General features: G+C 38.3%; 2 protein-coding genes across 2 annotated transcripts; both read right to left on the reverse strand.

The window, feature by feature from the left end:
- Window positions 1-5483: 5483 nt before the first annotated feature.
- LOC140136970 (uncharacterized) lies at window positions 5484-7018 on the reverse strand. The gene is made up of 2 exons (XM_072158632.1): window positions 6918-7018; window positions 5484-6137 (listed from the first exon to the last, which is right to left on the reverse strand). The coding sequence occupies exon 2, from the start codon at window positions 6081-6083 to the stop codon at window positions 5484-5486; it is 600 nt and encodes a 199-aa protein (XP_072014733.1). The 5' UTR covers window positions 6084-6137; window positions 6918-7018.
- A 2-nt stretch (window positions 7019-7020) lies between these two features.
- Window positions 7021-9321, reverse strand: LOC140136971 (uncharacterized; the record flags this gene model as incomplete). The annotated part of the gene is made up of 2 exons (XM_072158634.1): window positions 8715-9321; window positions 7021-7182 (listed from the first exon to the last, which is right to left on the reverse strand). Coding segments are annotated over exons 1-2 (765 nt in total), but the record flags the coding sequence as incomplete, so codon positions are not given.
- Between the last annotated feature and the right edge of the window lie 11362 nt (window positions 9322-20683).

The following is a 20683-nucleotide window of genomic DNA, read 5'->3' on the forward strand; positions in this document are numbered from 1 at the left end:
TGTGTGGCATTCTCACTCGGAGTGAGTATTTCCAAATGGAAGTTACACAATTGCTCATTCTATTTGAGTCCCATACTCCTGTATAGAAGACTTAAGCTAAACCTTACACAAGGGGAGTGTGTATTACAAATCAAATACCTCAATGTAGTGCCACAATAACAACTTTACCTGGCTCCTGATCCAATCGCACACGGTTCTTACACTTCATCACATAGCGCACCTTGCACTCCAATACTTTTGTTGATATTCATCGTGTCCATTTTGTATCTTTCCCTTGATGGTTTTCAAGTATTCTTGTTGTATCTCCTGATATCACCTCTGCTCAGCAGGGTACATATACTAGGAATCTGTGGTATAAAACTTGATCTGGGTCAAGTTTACCATACCAATCGCTTTCTCATTAATTGATCTAATTTAGAGGTTTTGCCCACTTCAGAATGCACCACACAGTCCTCTTCTGCTCCCTTCTCTCCACCTTCTTCCTTCTGTTCCATCTCTACATCAGTATCACCAATCTCCAGCGGTTCTTCTTCAGGCTTGGTAATGGAAGAGTCTTCCGCTTCCATGCCAGCTTTGTCAGGTTCTGCATCATCATCGTCTGTTTCATTGCTACCTTTCTCTGCTTTTTCTGCCTCATTGGTTTCATCTTCAAGAATGGGATCCTTGTAGTCTGGTGGTAGGTCTCCATTTTCAATCTTCCGCTGTAAAGTCTGAAATTCAATTTATAGATAATAAAGTCTTGGATTATAAAACTATTCATAGTCACTATGGACCACAATGGCTTCATCCCAATGCCATAGTTCATAACCTCAATTAAACAATCATAGAGCAAAATTTGACCTCAAGTTATGGAGTATGAGTACTAGTTGTGTATCCAAATTTTCAAAGGTCATTCAATGAATGTGTAACTGTATTGGGGTTAAAGAAAAGTGCCCTGATAGATGAGCATGTTGTGGATCCTAGTGAGTACTTTCAGATTAAAAAAATATTTATATATATATTATCTAAAAAGTTTCAACTGACTTTAAGCACAACAAATTCAAAATAAAGCTATGAAAATGGCTCATGTAATGAAATTGAAAACTGAATTTAGCTAGATCGCATCATATATTTTGATCAGCTTATAAGTCTACACTGTGCCTACATTTTTGTGGTAATGGCCTTGACACATGGTGAAGTCGATCCTTGAGATTGGTAAAGAGCATGTCACACACTTCGCATTTTGGTCTCATCGCCTTGTTAAACTACAGACAAGGAAAGAATAATTTGCATAAAAAGATTACATCAGTATAAGGCTGTTTACTTATGGACACAATTTTCATTTTGTTTCCTGGCAAAACGAGGGGAGGGATGGAAGGGAGTAACATGCATAATTGGTAACAACAAAGGATTTAGTCCAGTAAATGACATTTCACTACAGTCCAACATCTCTTATCCGCCAAGTGCTAACATTAAGACAGCAAAGGTCACTCCCAATAGGGTAATAACGCTGAAAGATGGTATTTGAAAGCAGTATATCACATAGTGCATGAAATCAAGCTCTTGAACTAGCTTTAAAAATCTTTTCGATTTCTATACTTAAATCCCAATATTCACAAACCATGTTTAGCACTGTTATAACATAGTGTGGATATAAAGATTTTACATTGAGATTACGTGATTCAAATCTTGGTACTCTAATTAGGAATACATTTAATGGGCCTTCCAGTTGAAATTCATATGCCTCTCTGTGCAAGAGATGACTTAATCTTCCACACAGGGTGTGTGAATTTCAAACAGGGTTAGTTAAATGAGCGACTTGAAATTTTACACCCCATGTGTCCCAGATTAAGGTCATGGGTTCCACAGAGGTTGTATGGATTTCATCTGGAATAGCGCGATGTCAACTTACACAGTGTTTACTAGACAGGTTGTGATTCTCTCTTTTGCCTTCAAAGGTCTGCATACACACATCACAAAAATTGGCTTCGGGAGCAGACCTGCAAAAAAAAAATCATTTTACTTTTTACTGAAGAACTGGCAGTATCTGAGTGCACTTTACATCGCAACTGGGTCAGCTTCATATCATATCAAATTGATATTCTACGGAACCTTAGAAAATAGCCGGGCATGTTGCATACACATATGACCCATCTGAAGACTGAAACAAGGCTAATATTAATAAGCAGGCACACAGGCTTTTTTACACCATGGTTATTTAGCTTTGGCTCCTGGTGTGTCCAATATTTTGCACTACAAACTATAGGACCAGGAGCCATCTTTGGGACCAGGAGCTCACTTTAGCTCATGGTCCAGGCATTGTAAGGCCTGGGCGTAATGGTCCATTCATAATATACTGCAATTGCTTAGCGATGCGGTGCTGTGCCGCAATGCACCGTACTACAACATACTGCATTTGAAATACACCCGAGTGATAGCTGTCTGTTAATGCATGTTGCAAAACTCTGATGCCATTGAGTAATATATATACATGGTGGACACTCTGTTATTACATGTCAACAAACAAAAAAAGATCCATGTCGATAGAATGACAATCAATATTTTACAAACCAAAGGTCTCATCTGTCACATGATAAAATACAAAGCATTTCAAAAGATTGGGGTTTGTTTTATGGGCAAATGTTTTTCAGAAGGGGGGGGCACAACTTGTACATGTACCGATTGGAATTGTGAATTGTTGACTCCCAATTTTTTGCCCAGTGCGCCCTCAAGAACTAAATAAAAAGTGCTTTCCCAAACATTGCTCAATCTACCAGCACGATAAAACTGTGGAATGATAATTTTATTATTATTAAAATAATTAAGTCTTAGATATGTTCAGTTTTCACATAAATATATTTCTACAAATAATCAGGGGATAGATACAAGAACCAGTGAATGCCCAAAATATGGTCCAGACCTGCTTTATTTCCAGGACTGGGCCTGAACCAAATATAACTTACTTTTTTCTGTTCTCCATCCTTGTCGGGCGTGATCTTTGGCAATTCTTTGTAAATTCTTGATGATGAACATCCTGCCTAATGTAGTGCGTGCACAACAGATGTTAAGTCTATGCTGTTTGTGACTTGAGTTGTGTTTGAAACATGTTGATTGTAATGCTATATATGAGAGAGAGAGGAGAAGGAAAAAGAGAGAGAGCACATGAAAAACAACAACATATAACTATAACTTGGGCATGCTGGAAAAACTTGATTTTGTAGGCCAAAAAACACATCTTGATTTTCAACAAAAAAAAGAATCAAAGGTATGTGATTTCCCGCCAAAATCTCAAGATCTTAAAAAAACAAAAACCGCAATTGCATATTTGAAGCAGCTCTAAATTATAACTGATAAATAATGAACAGAAAGTTTCTTGCAAATTCCTTTGAATTTTCTTCTGAGGGAGCATGGGAGAGTGAATTTCCTGGGGATGATATAGGATGTGGCACTGTTGTGTCATACATGCTTTAAACATGTTTTGCTAATGGTATATATATGCATGTTACTGTCAAGTGTGTGACTATGATGATCTCATCTGCAAGGAGGTCTAAATTAGTTTCACAATGTACAATACATCAATCATCGGCAACACTGCATGTGCTTTTATGTATAGCTCACAAGGAGAGGAAACCAAACTGAGTTATTCCAGTTAAAATCCACACACAACCCTTGTGGAAGACACAATCTTCATCTCCCACACAGGAGGTATTCAATTGGAGTCACCCATTCAGGTAACCCCATTTGAAACTCACACTCCCTATGTGGGAGATTAAGGTTGTGTCTTCCATAGGGGGTGTATGGATTTCAACTAGAATTGTGACCATTTTGGTAACACAAAGCTCTTAAACAAATCAATGAATGAGCATCTTTTATTCTTTGGTTCACTTCAAGTTCAGTATTGATGTCAGTGCTTTTCTGTGGTTGCCTTGTAAACATGCTCACAAACTCTTGTGTGTGTGCGTGTATGCTCTGCAAGATTAACTTTACGCATGCTATTTGATACTGCAACTAGCTAAGCACGCACCTACCTCACTACTGAATTTGAGGCAATCCATTGTATACTCTTTATATTGATTCATCAGGATCGTTCATAGTTCATTAAATTGATAAAGGTTCTCTTTTCAGATCCAATAAAATGATACTAATCACTCAGAAATATCTCAATTCCTATCAGGAATCTTGTTCACTCTGGCACTGGTGTTTCTAGATGTTTTTAGATCCGGCAACACTGCTGTCTGGTTTTGATGACGTCACCAAACTTTCTTGTTGCCGAGAATTTATGACCTGGTCATAAATTTTCCCCAGTCTGTAAGCCCCCTCGTCCTTGTTCATGGTGAAGAGGCTCAGGTCGTTGATCAAGAGGCTCAGGTCATTGATCAAGAATCCAACAAAACTACACGCTAGCTAAAGGAAACAATCTGGATTAGAAGTAGAGGAAAGACACCATGAACAAGGACGAGGGGGCTTACAGACTGGACAAAATTTATGACCAGGTCATAAATTCCCGCAACAAGAAAGTTTGGTGACGCTATCAAAAACCAGACAGCAGTGTTGCGGATCTAAAACATCTAGAAACACCAGTACCAGAGTGAACAAGATTCCTGATTGGAATTGAAACATTTCTGAGTGAGTAGTATCATTTTATTGGATCTGAAAAAGAACCTTTATCAATCTAAAGATCTATTGTATAGTTTAGTAGTACTTACCTGCATGTTCTCGCCACTATTGTGACACACGTCACACAGGAAACATGCAAATTTGTGTTTCTCCGACAGATTGAGAGCTTGGAATTCTTCACCCAAATCCAACTTTTCAAAAGCTTCTTCTGCAATTGAAAAAACAAACAGGAGAACATTTTATATATGCAGCATAAAATATCATATTGATAATATACCGCAAAGAGGAACCAACACATCTGGATTCACTCATAAAGTGTTACAACAAGCTCAAAATTTTTGGCAAAACATAATTGTGATAATCCCCTCTTTTCTCAAAAAAAGTTGAGATTTTTATACCGCTGGAAACATCTGGCTACATAAAATTTCTTGCAGATTAATTCGTTTAGCAAAAATATCGTCATATTTGAATTTTGTTCTGGTATCAAGTACTGCAGAAATTACAACAGTAGCATATGGAGCAGTGGAATATGCATAATCATGCATAACTTGCAAATGCAAAATCGGAATCAACTGAAATTTTGGGAATAAGCTTTTTCATGGATATCTAGAATGTACTAAAACTGTCATAAAAAGAGGATGCTAGGATCACAAAATCCTCCTTTAAAGTATCCAACTCACCAAGGTCCAGACCAGTGTAGTAAAACATCTAGGACAAGGTCACTTGTCCAAATCCTAGAATAAACATTCTAGTAATAGATACTGCACAAAAATAGATATTGGCTACCTCCCTGGCCAGAGTTGGCCTGGTCAACTATTTGTCCTCTTTAATATGTACACTGGACAATCCCAAATGATTCTCTGAAAACAATAGAAGTTTAAAAGTGTTCAAATTAGCTTTACCTGGCATGTGATCCAGCTCTCCACATCTTTGCATTTTGTCACAAGCGGCTTGATAGTTTTTGTATCGTAAAATCGCATTATCTGTTGAATCTCCTTCTGCCCACTTTCTACCTTCAACTTCCCCTCTTTGACGGCTTCCAAGTACTCCTCTCGTACCTCTCCCATGTCCTCTCGGCTCAGCTTGGTATACACAGTTGGAATCTGCGGCATGAATCTTACGATCTCACCGATAGTATCAAACCAGTCTTCTTGTATCAAATCAGACAATTTGACCATTTCTGTAGTCAGACCGCGCATAATTGACATGGTTTTACGACCACGACTCCATTCTGATTTCAATGGGAGTTTTGGTATAACGCCTGGCCACTCTTTTGGTTGGACCACTTTTATTTCATGAGAAGCACCTCGTTTGCGATCCTCATCTTGGGTAATGCCTGGAGATTGGTCCTTCTCTTCTGGTTTTCCTGCAGCAGCGGATGCTTTCTTTGGGATCTTGAACTGACCAAGGCTTTCCATAGAGAAGCCTGACACATCTTTGTCTACTTGGGAGTGGACCACAGGATCCTTTGCAACAGACGGAGGCATTTCTTGAACTTCTTCTATGCTTGTGTTCAGCTGGTCACTTTGTATGCTGGAATCCTGATTAAACAGAAACACAAAATAACCAAATTAAGTGTCAAAGAAACCAAAATCCAGTGGAAATGGGCTATTCCATTTGAAATCCATACATTCCTATAGAAGACATGGCCTTAATCTCTGACGCACAGGGAGTGTGAATTTCAAATAGAGTAACCTGAATGGGTGATTCCATTTGAAATCTACACCCCCTGTGTGGGAGATTAAGGAGGTGCATGGATTTCAACTGGAATAGCCCAATGGTTGGTAATCAGAACTTTTGCCGACTTTTTCTTCTGGACGCAATATTCCATTTCTTGATTTCTGATGATGTCCTGAAAGTTTCATCTCTGAATAAAGTTTAAACCACTTGTGATAGCCATCTAAGTATTTGAATACACTAACACAACCTGATTCTTGAAAATGAACAGGTTTTATGACAAATAATTAAGACCAACATGTATTTTTGGCAATCCTACATTCAAAACATCACTGATAAAACAGACATTTCTTTTTTCAATATTTTTCACCTCTCTCCTTGAATTAAACTTCAATTTTCATTTAATGATGTCAAAATCAAAATCTATTTTGTTGGCAAAATTACTATGAATTCCCTTAAAATGTTTTTTGTGTCCGAAAAGCCAAAGATGTAACACAAGTACTTGATCAAATACTGAAAATTGCAGAGTGCTTGTGCGTAGCATTAAAAATATGGGAGCATATCCAGGGAAAAGGCTACTGAGCCCCCTTTTTATACCTAAATATCATCATCAAATTTCAGAAATGTTAAAGAATATCACCTACCTGCTTACATGTAGTATCAACTCTTGTACAGACAATGAAACTGCCCAACAATAGGTGATCCAGATTATATAACTTTTCCTCCCTCTTTTCTCTTTGGCCCGCTGGTGTCGATGCCCTTCTTGTATTCAATGTATCCGCAGCCCTCACTGGGTGCAAGGGTCAAATCTGTGATGACACCAAACTTGGAAAAATACTTGCTGATATCTTCAGAGGTCATGTTAGGTGTGATGCCACTAAGCAGATATCTGGGGTTAGCGTTTGAATCCTGTAAATGTTGAAAAATTAAAATTATGTAGGAAAATATGACTACAGAATGTAAAAAAAAAATGTTGGTCAATTCACTGTCTAATACTTATTTCAGTGCTTTGAATTTATATTGGACAGTTTCCAAGATGGAATTAAATACAAGTATTTTCTTAAAAAAACAAGTATAATAATCTTGGCACCTGATATTTAAATTTGTGATGTGATCAAGCAAAATGATTTTATCCCTTGAGAAAGAAAAGTTTTGTCTTTTTCGAAGCGTCGGGTTTTTAATTTTGTTTATACCTATTGTGTTACTCCCCCATTGGATGTTGTGTCATATTTTCCGTTTTTAATTTCAAGCAAAATGAGTCGGATGTCAGGAATATTGAAGATGATATGTATTTTATTGTTCCGAGTAACACTAAAATTGTCATATCTCTGGAACTGTAAGTCTAATTATGATGGGGTTTTGAGCAAAATGAAGCCCCGAATATGGCTCATTTAATGAAATTGAAAACTGAATTTTGATTTTGATCGACATCAAACTCATTTTGCTTGCTCGCATCACATTTATGAAATAAATCTATACAGCACACCAGGTCACCATACTCCTACCACCATATCAAGTTTAGAGTTGAGTGGTAATTGGGCTAGTCCAGTTGAAATCCATACACCCCTATGCAAGACATGATCTTTTGGGATCTAAAATGAGCGTTTATTATGCGTTTCGACAGTATTTTTTTTGTGGGACATGAGAGCACCTCGGACCTATCGAATTGCATTCTGAATACGAAGCATGTCTTTCTGATATCAAATAATTTTCATTTTTGAAAATCACAATATAATACAAATTTTATGACAAATTATAAAAATTTGATATTTTTCAAATTTTTGATATATAACAGTCCTCGAAGTAAATTATATAAATCTAATGATATATTCTTAAAGTGTATGTAGCAGGAGGAAAAGTCGACGGTCAATTGAAAATTTTGACCTTTCATATTGAAGATATGGATTTTTTCCCCAAAAGACCTATTTTTTTTGGTGTTTTTGGGGAAAAAATCCATATCTTCAATACGAAAGGTCAAAATTTTCAATTGTTCGTCTCGGCTTTTCATCCCACCTACATACACTTTAAGTATAAATCATCAGATTTATAAAGTTTACTTCAAGTACTGTTAAATATCAAAAATATCAATTTTTAATGATTTGCCATAAAATGTGCGAATTTCAAAAATCAAAATTATTTGATATCAGAATGACATTCTTCGTATTCAGAATGCAATTGATATGTCTGATGTGCTCTGATGTCCCAAAATAAATACTGTCCAAACGCTCATACCCCAGCCCTTAATCGTCCACACAAATGGAGTCACCCATTAAGTTAACTTCATATAAGGTCATGCCTGGATGAACGGACAGCTGACTGGACGGACAGACAGCCAATCAACCATCTATCCATAACATAAAGACCACACAACACATGGCCCCAAAACAGCATAAATTATGAAACTTGATCCCTGCACACATGTTGCACACTTTCTCATTTACCTCTGATATGCTGCTGGTGCTGCTCCTTCTCTCCTCCTTCTCATCTCTGTCATCTTGTTTCTTTCTCTTCTTCCCTTTTCGTGTTTCCTTGTGTTCCCTTTTTGTGTTGCCATCATTGGATGGATTTCCATCATCTTGTCTCTTCCTGTTATCTTCTTGTCTCTTTCTGTCACCATCTTGTCTGTTCCTGTCACCATCTTGCCTCTTTCTGTCCTCATCTCGTCTCTTTCTATCTCCATCTTGTCTCTTTCTCTCCTCCCTCGTAGCTTTTCGTCTATTCTTGTAGGTATTTTTTTTACCATCCTCAAGCCTGGACCTGTCATGCTCTTTTGAAAGTCTCTTACTGCTACTCTCATGCTCAACTCTGTCCCTGTCCCAGGATTTATGACTGCTTCTGTCCATAGATGACGTCCCAGCCTGAGTTTCAGGAGACCTATCAAACTTCCATTCCCCAGAATGCCTCCTGTCACTTGATGACCTTCGTCTCTCCTCTGGCGGCCTTCTCTCATCCCTTCTCAAAGGACTTCTTGATCTATCATGATAGACATTGATTTCTCTTCTATGCTCTTGCCTTTGTTCTGGATATTCATGTCTCTCTGTCATTCTACCAACGCACCTATGATCAACAAAACATGCAAAAAAAGAAAAAGGTGCAATGTACAACCTGACATTGTGGTTACAAGTGGTGTTCATTACTAATAACTGGATCTTTGTGACCCTATGTTTTTGAAAGTTCAGGATCTTATCTATTTCCAGCTATTTCCCCTACTACTCAACTATTAAAAGTATATTATTATAGTGTCGTAGCAAAACCCTGCTTGCTACGTTGGGTAGGGCTGAGGGTTTATTAATTAACATCCAAGTAATCCGGCCCCCAAGAACTGACTCACCTGTCGCTTCTTTCCTCCTGATGCACAGGATGAGACAATGAACGACTCAGCCCAATATTTGGTCTCACTCTTGGCGGAGAACCAAACCCTGTCTTCTGAGTAATTCTTTCAGCCACCTCTCGTGGCGCACCCATCAAACGAGCCTGAAAGATCTGCTTTTGAAGTTCTGTTCTGGAGTGAGGTACAGGGATGTGAACATCTGTGGGCTGCAGAGGTAGAGTATTTCTTCCCGGGTGTCGGAGACTCATGAGTCTTCCCGGTGACAAGATCGGGTCAGAGTCAGAGTCAGTTTGAGCGATAGTTTCTGCAGCATGTTGTACTGTTTTGATGATACTAGAACTATCTCTCATTGGCTCCACACCTCTTGAGTAGCCAGCTTGAGAGTGGCTTGTAGATTGGTTGGATCCTGATGGTGTTTCTTCAAGAGTAAGTTCTCCACCTTGAACCTGCCTCAGAATACAGGCGATATCAGATGCATCAAGGCTCTGAATCTGAGAAACAAAGGCATCCATTTCTGCAAGTGTTTCTGTATAAAATCACATTTACTAGTGTCACATACTACCATGCATGTCACTGGCTACGTGTTTTATGTTGCATTCCTGTAAAGTGAAGAGAAAAAACATCAATTAGCATGATTGAAAACCTCAATATACAATCACTTCAGTTTCGTTTGAATAGCACTCTTAGTGGGTTTTTAATGTTGGTAAATGGTAGTTGATATTTTGGTTATGTAAATATTTTCATGTGGTTAGTGCTTTTTTTTTTTTTTTTTATAGGTGGATTGTACACATCATGTTGCAGATGAACTCAACTTGAAGTTGAATCCACATTTCCTTTTATATGATTTATGAAGTTGCACAGTTACAATGCAACCTGCCAAAAACTGCTTGCACCCTTGGCCTGCCCAAAATCCTTACCCCATTATCCATGCCCCCTGGTTTGCACATACATGCTTACGTTGCACCTGCCCAATTTTGCAAACCTAAATGGTGTACTGCACACATAGTGAGCACAAAAGAATTTGATATTGTAAGTTTCTGTACTTCTTTCCATAAGCCTTTTTGAGCATTTATTCAAAGGGCCCCATGAATGTGTGACAAAAATTATCCTCACCCCTTTTGACATTCTGCCAAAAATTGCATGCCTCCTTGGAATTATACCATAAAGTATAGCCCCTCCCCATTTATTGCACAGCCCCTTAGTTTTAATTCCAATTATGCTTACAAACAGAAAAGTAGACAAAAGATGTGATGTGATGTGCGTCAAACGGAACAATGAAACTGAGAGGAGTTGTGCATATTAATTGGTAAATGAAGAATAATGATGTATGTATGTGATGATGTGATGTAAATAGAGTACCTTTTTTCCATTTTGCGAACAAGTGGTATGAACAATCACCCTTTTTTGTGTTTCGCAAATCGCATTTCTTTATTTGAAAATAAGTGATTGAGAAATCTATCCGATCCATGACTTCTGGAACATACAGTATTCATGGTCATGTATTCGTACAATTTAGCTTCCAACACGTCACTTGTAAACATGTACTTACATGTATATGATTGTGTTTGCAAACCAAATTTCAACTTCAGTTGTCATTAACTAGCAAGTGATACACATACCCCGACCTCCTGCATCTCCACATCTGATTTAGCCGGCACAAGTGTTGGGCCACAGGCTGGACTGTTGACAATATTATTATAATCACTTAATTCTAACACCTTACGGTACATTTTAAGGTTTTAAATGTTTGGTCTGATTTCAATCATATTTCACAAGCATCTGTATGTAATTATGTTTCAAATGCTTTCTTAGGAAATTGAAGACTCATGTGTACACATTTTATGTACATACATAAAATGTAACATACATTTTTCAATCACTTATCAGCGCTTCTGGCACTGTCTTTCGTGTGGAAGACTAATTCTTTGTGTATACTGCCTTCCAATCATCGCCAGATTTCAAACATATTAAAACAATTCTTTGAAGAATCATGCGCAGCGAGCAGGAAAATTTGCATATTTAAAGAGGAAGCCCCGCCAGAGTAGTTCTTCTGGGGTGAACCAAACCTGCCTGGTTATCAAATTAATCAGTGGCAAGGTTATCTCTGAATTTGACACAATTACGTTAAAATATCAATTAGGCCAAGTTTTTAAAAATTACGAGGATGAGGGCTTTTTATTTTCTATTTTTATTAGAAAACGACGCTAAATACCTGTATTTGGCACCATATTTTGGGTATTCGACATACAGATTGATATCTGAGAAATATAGAGACTGACCGATCTGATCGGTAGCTTCCGAATCGGGCCGATTATTAGCTTATCGGTAGTGATCTACATCGGCCGATTTTTCCTTCATCCGCCGATGTAATGCACGGATCACCCAATATCATGAAAGTAATTGTTGAAGTTTAAGGCCAATGGAACTCGATTATTAGTTTCCGATTGGATGTTTGAAAAAAAGGACGAGGTCGCTATTTGAGTATTTCATTATTCATTATTCGGTCTCTTTTCATTATCCATTATGTCAACAAAATCAATGATTTTATGAACAGCTTTCTCCAAATTTAAGTTCCCCACCAGTACCAAAGTATATATTGTTGATGAAAGACCATCTCAAAACCAGTATCTATGCTTAGATCATCTTTCATTTTGCAACAGATTGAGAAAAGATTTGAATTTGTTTTCATTAAAATGAAAAGAAATTTGCAATTTTGTAATCACTAGAAACATGATGAGGTAATCCTTAAATTTCCATTATTTACTACATCCTCTACCCCTACAACTAAGAAAAACTGCTGATTATGATCAGCAGGGGATGTCAGACATTTTGAGAGTTTCAATTTTGATTATTTCCATTTCAATTTTCAGATCATTGACTTTTTTATGAAAATAATGAAAGTTTTTGTCAAATTGAAAAAGTGATGCGGGCGGTCAATAGGAAACTAACAATCGAGTTCCATTAGCCTAACAAGTATTCATTTAATGGTATATTTCTTCGAAATAAACTAGTTAAATCAAGCGAAATTTAGCAAAAGAACAAGCTTTGTAGGCGATAAACCTATAATCATACCGTTCAAGTCAGTGTGAGTTTTGCACACGGCCCGTAGCTCTCTCCAATCTGACATGCACATGTTTAACCCGGAAGCACAGCACTGTGACCCGGAAGTAAGAACTACGTAACACAATATTAAAATGGGGCGATCGATCGAATGATTCGACGGACTCAGACATCAGGGGCAAGGTCTTAGCTAGCCATGCGTCCACCTGTCTTTAAGACGGCCTAATCTAATTTTAGACGGGTGGATTTAATGGATTTTACAGATGTGATAGCTCTAAAACAGATGATTTTAAGGTTATATGAACTTGAGACTAATTCAGAGCCCTTACCATAAGTCGAGGCTAAATAAGCCTTACCTTAGCCTCAACTTGGCCTCGATATCTTTTGAGGCTAAAAATTAACCTCAACTTAGCCATTGAGGCTAAGAAATTAACCTTATCAGTGACAAGGCTAAGAAATTAACCTCGTCTTAGCCTGAAATGTTTTTGAGGCTAAAAAATTAACCTCGTCTTGGCCTGCTTTAATTTTGAGGCTAAAATTAACCTCGACTTTTTTTTTTGAGGCTATTATTAGCCTCAAAAATATGGTCACATGATAGGTCAGAGGTCACCAACTGTCAGGGAGCAGACTGTATGCTGCTCAGAAACTGCCAATAATTTTGAAAAATTAACAGTTTAAAGGGTATTTTAGGCTTTTTTACTAGTGCCTAGTTCATGGGGAGCATAACAACCATGTCTCTGGAAGAAAAATCAGCTTTTCGTAAGTTTCAAAGTCAGTATTTTATTGCTTCTTTTTCATCAGGAAATATGGCATTTTTGAGGTTGTTGAATTCAGCAGACATGCATGCATTGTAGTCTGCAGACATGTATATACTGCAGTTTGATGCTGGCTGACCCAGGTGAAAACGTGTTACTGCACTGATGTTGTTGGGGTACGTGTTATGTTAATGTTTGGGGATGTTTGTACTTTAAATTGGGGGTGGGTTGTTTAGAGAGTTCAAATATGGTGAGTTAATGTTGTTGGGAAAGTTCAAATAATGAAATATGATAGGTTGTCATATTGGAAGTGTTATGTTTGGTTAAGTTGGGATGATGTGGTGTGCATGCAATATGTCAATGTATTGGAGATGTTTCTACTTTGAAGTGGGGGAGGGTCATCTGGAGAGTTCAAGTGTGGTGAGTTTTCACCGTCAACAAATTGGAATTGTTATGTTTGGTAAAGTTGGGATGTGGTGTGTTCTGTTGATGCATAAATTGGGAGTGTTTGTACTTTGAAGTGAAGTGGGGAAGGGTCATTTGGAGAGTTGAATGTGATGAGTTGTCACCTACACCCGATTTGAAAGAGTTATATCGTGAGTTATATTTGGTAAAAGTTGAGATGTGGTATGGGGATGTTTGTACTTTTAAGTGGGGGATGGTCATTTTGAGAGTTCTTATGGTGAGTTGTCACCTTCAGCATATTAAAAGAGTTGTTTGGTGACATATTGGGATATGGTGTACGTGTCATAAACATAAACTCTTCCAATACGCTAAAGGTGACAACTCTACATATTTGAACTCTCCAAATTACCCCCTCGGCACTTCAAAATACAACCGTCCCATTACATTGACAGCACACCATATCCCAACTTTACAAACAAAACTTTCCAATACTAGTATGCTCAAGGTGACAACTTGCACCATATTGGAACTCTTACCAAATGACAACTCACCATAGTTGGATTTTCCAATTGACAACTCACCATATTGGAACTCTCCAAATGACAATTCACCAAATTACCCTACCCCCACTTCATAACACCCCAAAAATATTAGTAACACTTATCACCTATTCTCTGGATCAATAAATAGCCCAACCGTCCCTGCATGCATGTAATGTTTAGCCTCGTAAAATAGCCTCAAATTATTAGCCTTGTCTTAGCCTCTAAATATTGCGAGGCTTAACTAATTTAAATAATTAGGCTAAGGCGAGGCTAAGGTGAGGCTAAGATGAGGCTAAGACAACGCTAATTATTATGAGGCTAATATTCCGAGGCTAATATTTTGAGGCTAATAATGTGAGGCTAATGATACGAGGCTAATTATTTGAGGCTAATTATGCTAATTATTTGAGGCTTATCTAATTTAAATAATTAGGCTAATTTTCAGGCTAAGGTGAGGCTAAGACAAGGCTAAGACGAGGCTAAGGATATTAAGGCTATTCACGAGGCTTATTTTCTGAGGTTAAGTTGAGGCTTAGATAAGGCCTCGACCTTTGGTAAGGGTACATGTACATGTAAAGGCCAAATCAGGACATATTTGACCCTAGTGACCCTTCCATGGGTATAGACAAGTTGTTTTATATTTGAGGGTCAAATTTTGGTGTCTGCTTGGACGGGTGGTTTCTGATTTCTGGCTAAGACTCTGATCAGGGGGAAAAGGTAAATTGAACTGATAATAATCATGGTCAAATTAAGTATTTTAAATGAATACGGGAGTGTGTTTTTTGTGCTCAGAGCATACATAATTATATGGTAATACTTTGCGTATCGTACATGTACAAGTACCCTTTCAACATACGGGTGAAATTTACTCACGGCGATGGCAGCCATTATTTACAATTGGGGAATGGGTGATCGGTGATCGAATCGGCAGGTCAAAGAGGGAATTGATCGGTCAATCGGCCGATTCAGATTTAAAGGACCTGATCGGTCAGACACTAGAGAAAAAGGAGGAGGCCCTTTTTATTTTATTGTTTTGAGAGGTAGGCCCCTATCTAGTGATCACAAAACCAAAATGATGTATTATGCACAAAGCTGTAAAATAAGTTTCAACTTCTGAAACATCTTTTTCAACAAGATATAACTGAAAGTTTACAAAATAAAAAGAAATTTGAAAAATCTTCAAACAAGGAGGGCGCGGACGAGAAACATGTATTTTTTTTTACTCGGCCTTAGAACATTTAGAACCTAGCAAAATCAGAGATAGCCTTGTCACTGATTAATTTGATAACCAGGCAGGCCCAGAAGAACTGCTCTGCCTCTGGCATGGCAGGGCTTCCTCATTTCATGAGTTAAGCATTTCCATTCTGTTTTCCTATTAAGGTCAGCCTTTTTTTAGAGTGTTTTATTTAAAAGGCGCCCAACCCAACATGCAAATGAAGCCAAGGCCCAAGCATGGATTGTGTGCCAAAAATCACTTGCCAAAGATTGCTTCCCCCCCACCCTTCGGCTCACCAAAAATTGCCCCCCCCTGCAATTTTTAATACCCTCCACTCCAATACCACCAGTCCAGCAAGGCCAAGGGATCGAGGGCTCAAGAACCCATGGATCGATCTGGATTTGGTTAAGTCGGCAAGGCATCCCGAGGGAAACATTCCACCAACTTTGTGAACGGAAACTTGCTCTATTAAACGTGGTGTCTGGTGCTTGGGTGAAGGTGGTCGTTGAGTGCTGATTTGAACATGTGAAGGATGCTATGGTGGAACAGTTTATACTTCAACTTAATTACTTGTAAGCTTAGGGACCGGCCGATCGTTATTTATGGCAGGGGGGAATGGGTGTTTTGGCAAAAATATCAACAAAAAATGTCGCGTTCCCCCCTCGCGTCCTCTCAAAATTTTCGAGTTCCCCCTGGTTTTCCCGATTTTCTCCATTTAAAATTTAACAATCCCCCCTCCTGGTTCAACTAAAATTTCAGGTTCCCCCTCAAGAACACAAAAAATTTCATGTTTCCCCGTGAATTTACCCATTCCCCCCTGCCATAAATAACAATCGCTCCCTTACTTACACTACAGTTCCATTAGACGTTCGCCTTTCGTATCTCTTTCCTTGTTGGAAAGGTATAACGTTGAGGAGATAGGAACATGTACGAAGATCCGGGACCTACTCTGCCATGTTTGGCTGAGTAACGGTACATGAACACGGTCTTTTGTGCCTATGTAAATTAGTCATTGTGTAAAGCTGTGTTTATACCAATGGGTTACTCATCATCAGACTGAATCATTGTCGCTTACTACGACGTTGACCGACAGAGGGATTCAATATAGGCCTACGTGTCGTCTTCGAAAAACAGCGAATCATGCGCATGCTCAGCAGGCAAATACGACGGCGATTTAGTGCACTGATCATGCGTGCGATTCAGGTTTCTGCAAAAGCGATTGAGTATAAATGCATCTTTAGAAATGACCGGCGATTGTGTGTTCTCAAGTGGGTTTTATCATGTTAATTAGTGACCTGACACACATTTGTATTGGTTCGACCAAGCATTGAAATGCTGTCACTTTTTGTATTGGATCGTTCAAGCATCTCCAACAAATTTGTCAATGTAAGTGCCTCTGGCCCTAGTAGAAGTAAAAAACGGATACTATGGCCAGAGTTCTAGGGCTAAGTTCCATGGTTCTAATTTATTACTGACCTGATAAATTGGGTATCAGTGGGAACAACTGTCATGAATCTCAGGTCCTTTTCTGCAAGACTGTTTTTTTTTATTTTTGTTGTTGTCAAAACCAGGGCCCTGCAAATTGCAATGAACTGGATCACAACTCAGCCCACTCCCATCTCATCTCGATCCAATCTCATTATCCGATGCTCAAATTCTGAAATAATTTGCAGTGCAGTTGATGACTTTTTTAAATGCCTTTATTTCATCATTGCCAAGTGTACATTTTTAACTAAAATATAAAAGTTTCTTTTTGAATTTTTATTTCATCAAAATATAATTATATAATATTTTTAAGTTTGAAATAGTTTCTACTAAGATTGTTAACAAAATTAATTGAATTAAAATATAATTTTAAGTTCCAGCATCTTAAACCAAGCGCAGTTCTGAAGTCTCCGTTATTTTTTTGCACCTCCATCTTTTCTTCTCCTTGCGTTCATATTTGCACGTGTATGTTCTGGAATTCCTGGTGAATTTTCTACCAAACAACAGCTCTAGGTAAGGTTATTTAATTGTCAAACCTGTTTTGCTGAATTATCGTTTAATTTGATCTCGAGCTGAATATTCGACTATTATTACTTGTTCGGTCTTATTTCGCAAAATCCGCATGCTCATAACTTTAAGCTTACAACAATTACAATCATGACAATGCTTACCCATGACATGTACCAGGTCCAGGGCCGAATAATCAAGACCCAGAACAAAATATTAAAGCGGAACGGTCTTTTGTCTACCTCTCTGTTTGTAAACAGACGAGGAGGTCAAAATTGTCATCCTCGCCGAATAGGAAAGACAGCGTAATAGTACGGCACTAACTAGGTATGCCAGGCAAACACATTTGCTAGTCAGCCAAATTCGCCGACAGTCAATGTCAATGCATTTTTACATAGAAATTTAAAACAACTGGCCGAAGAAAGAAACCTACATAAATATGTTTTCTTAGTCCGAATAATCAGACCCAGAACAAAATATTATTAATTTCTGACATGATCGTGTACTGGGTCTGAACTGTTTCCATATGAAATCTTGATGGCAAATTGGACAATTCAGTATCGAAGTTACGTAATGTTACTATGTCAACAGGATCACGCGCTAGAGTAATGAACCACGATCGAAATGATCACCACATAAAGTATATAGCACTCGAAGGCATACTAAAGTAGCGTGATCCGGTAACCAAGAGAATTACGTAACCACTTCGATGCTGAATAGAAGCACATGGTTCTACGTGACAGCTTTTTAATCCCTATTCAGGTTACGTGAATCACGCTATTGTGGACCATCCTTCTCATACTATGATACTTGAGTGTCTTTTTGTCTACCTCTCTGTTTGTAAACAAACCAGGAGGTCGAAATCGTCCTCCTCGCCGAATACGAAAGTCAGAGTAATAGTACGGCACTGATGTTTTCTATACTTCACTTGACCCAAATAGATGATTTTTTATGGTGATAAGTCACTCGCAAATGGAATTTTAGAGGGATTTTGATAGCAGTTCCATTAAAAAAAGCTGCTTTCATAATGAAACAAAAGATCTAGAAACACCCCCGAAATGCCGTTTTGGGGAATTTTGCTAGCTGAATCTTTTTGATTAAAGTCAGTCTTTGACAAGATGTAACTTTGCTACGGAAAGTGCTATGAAAAAAAGGTTTTCAGTTTTGGCTTTGTTTACTCAAGGGCTTTAATTTGATATATAAAATGATGCAGTTTGATGGCAAATTTGAATTCACCTAGCATACCTACACTAACCAGGTGCGTGCCGGGGGGGGGGGGGACTTTGGGGCTGCATCCCCCGGGTCTTTAAAAAAATTTAAAAAAGGGAGAAAGAGCGAGAGAAGGAAGAGAGGGAGTGAGAGTGGCATAGCCATTTAAAACTAAAATTCACGGCTCAGTTGGAAATCTGTTAAAATATACATGCTCCGAAAATTAGTCCGAATAATCAGACCCAGAACAAAATATTAATTTCTGCATGTCTGACATGATCCTGTTCTGGGGACTGGGTCTGAACTGTTTCTATTCGAAATCTTGATGGCAAAGTGGACAAAAGAAGCACATGGACATGGTCCTGCTTCACAGTTTTTTAATCCCCTATTCAAGTATTCATGTTGCGTGAATCACTCTATTGTGGACCATCCTTTTGATACTTGAGTATTTGGACAAGCGGAACAGTTTTGACAGACCCTTTGTCTACCTTTACTCTGTTTGTAAACAAACTACGAGGAAATCGTCCTCCTCGCCGAATAGGAAAGTCAGCGTAATAGTAAGGCACTGTCCGAAAATAACCTACAAAATTTTCTAATTCTGAGGGGGGCACATCCCCCCAGGCTCAGACACCCGCCTGTCGCGCGCGTGCGACTGCGGGGCTGACGCGCCAATGTTAAACCTTTCAATATTTTGCATTCAGACTTCGACTTCAGCCTCCCGGTTTCTGGGCACGCCCCTGCTTTAATTAAAATGCTACATTATGCATTGTTCAATTTGTTGTTGACATCTTTTCATTTAGACCACCCTCACTATATATTCTGTCGGTCGGGTTGTTGAATTTGACATGCTCACTCACCACATACAAAACCGTGTAGGGAATTTCAACGTAATAAACAGCGCCGCTCATTATGACGTCATGCGTCATTGGGAAAATCTGAGGGCTGGGCGAATCAATCGATATCCCGATTGGCAAACATTGACTTCCTATTGCAAACCAATGACGATACCCTTCCGGTGTCGTCTTATCTTACAGTACATGTGAGCCCAGCACTATGTTTTGATCAAGATACTTTTTACCCCGGCGAATTTGGACAAATATTACCAAAGTTAAGCAATTTTTTCATCGCTGTTTCGAGTCACTTTTGCAGCTCGGAACTCGGGATTGCAAAATTCAAGTAAATTAAACTGTCGATTTTTGATTGCTTCCTATCAAGGAGGTTTTTTCAGCAATCGGGTATGTTTTTAGCGTAAAGTTGAGAGTCATATTTTACTTTTGGTGCCGAATTCAGCAACAAGCGCTACCAGGAAGTGATTAAGCACGATCGATATGCATGGATCAAATGGTTGTTGTGGACGATAATTCAATGTATGGTGTGCGCCATTCTGCATGTGGGTGAAGCTCATTAGCTATGCAAATTTCAATCTGCGCATGCCCAGACTGCCGATCGAAATTATGTACAGTGACAATGGAGCAGTTTTGTAAGTGCTCACCATAACTGGAGTGAAACTTTTCTTGGGGTGTCTTTGAGTGGTCCTGAAGACTGAAGTTTCCAATTTTTATTTTAAAATGTTTTGGACTTGATAGTGTTCAGTTTAATCAAGTACATTTGTAGGACATTATGATTCTAATTTATTATTTATTATTGATGATATATATCAAAAAAGAAACAACTCCAAACAGTAAGTAATTTAGCTGTAAAGAGAAATTTTATTGACTTGGTCATTCACTTTAAAGTTACTCGAGAACTCTAGCTTCGAATTGGCACACGATAATTACGCTTTCGATGCTAGAGTACTTTACTATGGTTTTTCAGTCAGACAGCGGTGCAATTTTTTACACCGGAGGTTATTTATTCTGTTAATGTTGAAATTTGGATGAAAGTTATTTCGATGAGTCAA

Source organism: Amphiura filiformis, chromosome 17 (genome assembly GCF_039555335.1).
Source record: "Amphiura filiformis chromosome 17, Afil_fr2py, whole genome shotgun sequence".
Lineage (NCBI taxonomy): Eukaryota > Metazoa > Echinodermata > Ophiuroidea > Amphilepidida > Amphiuridae > Amphiura > Amphiura filiformis.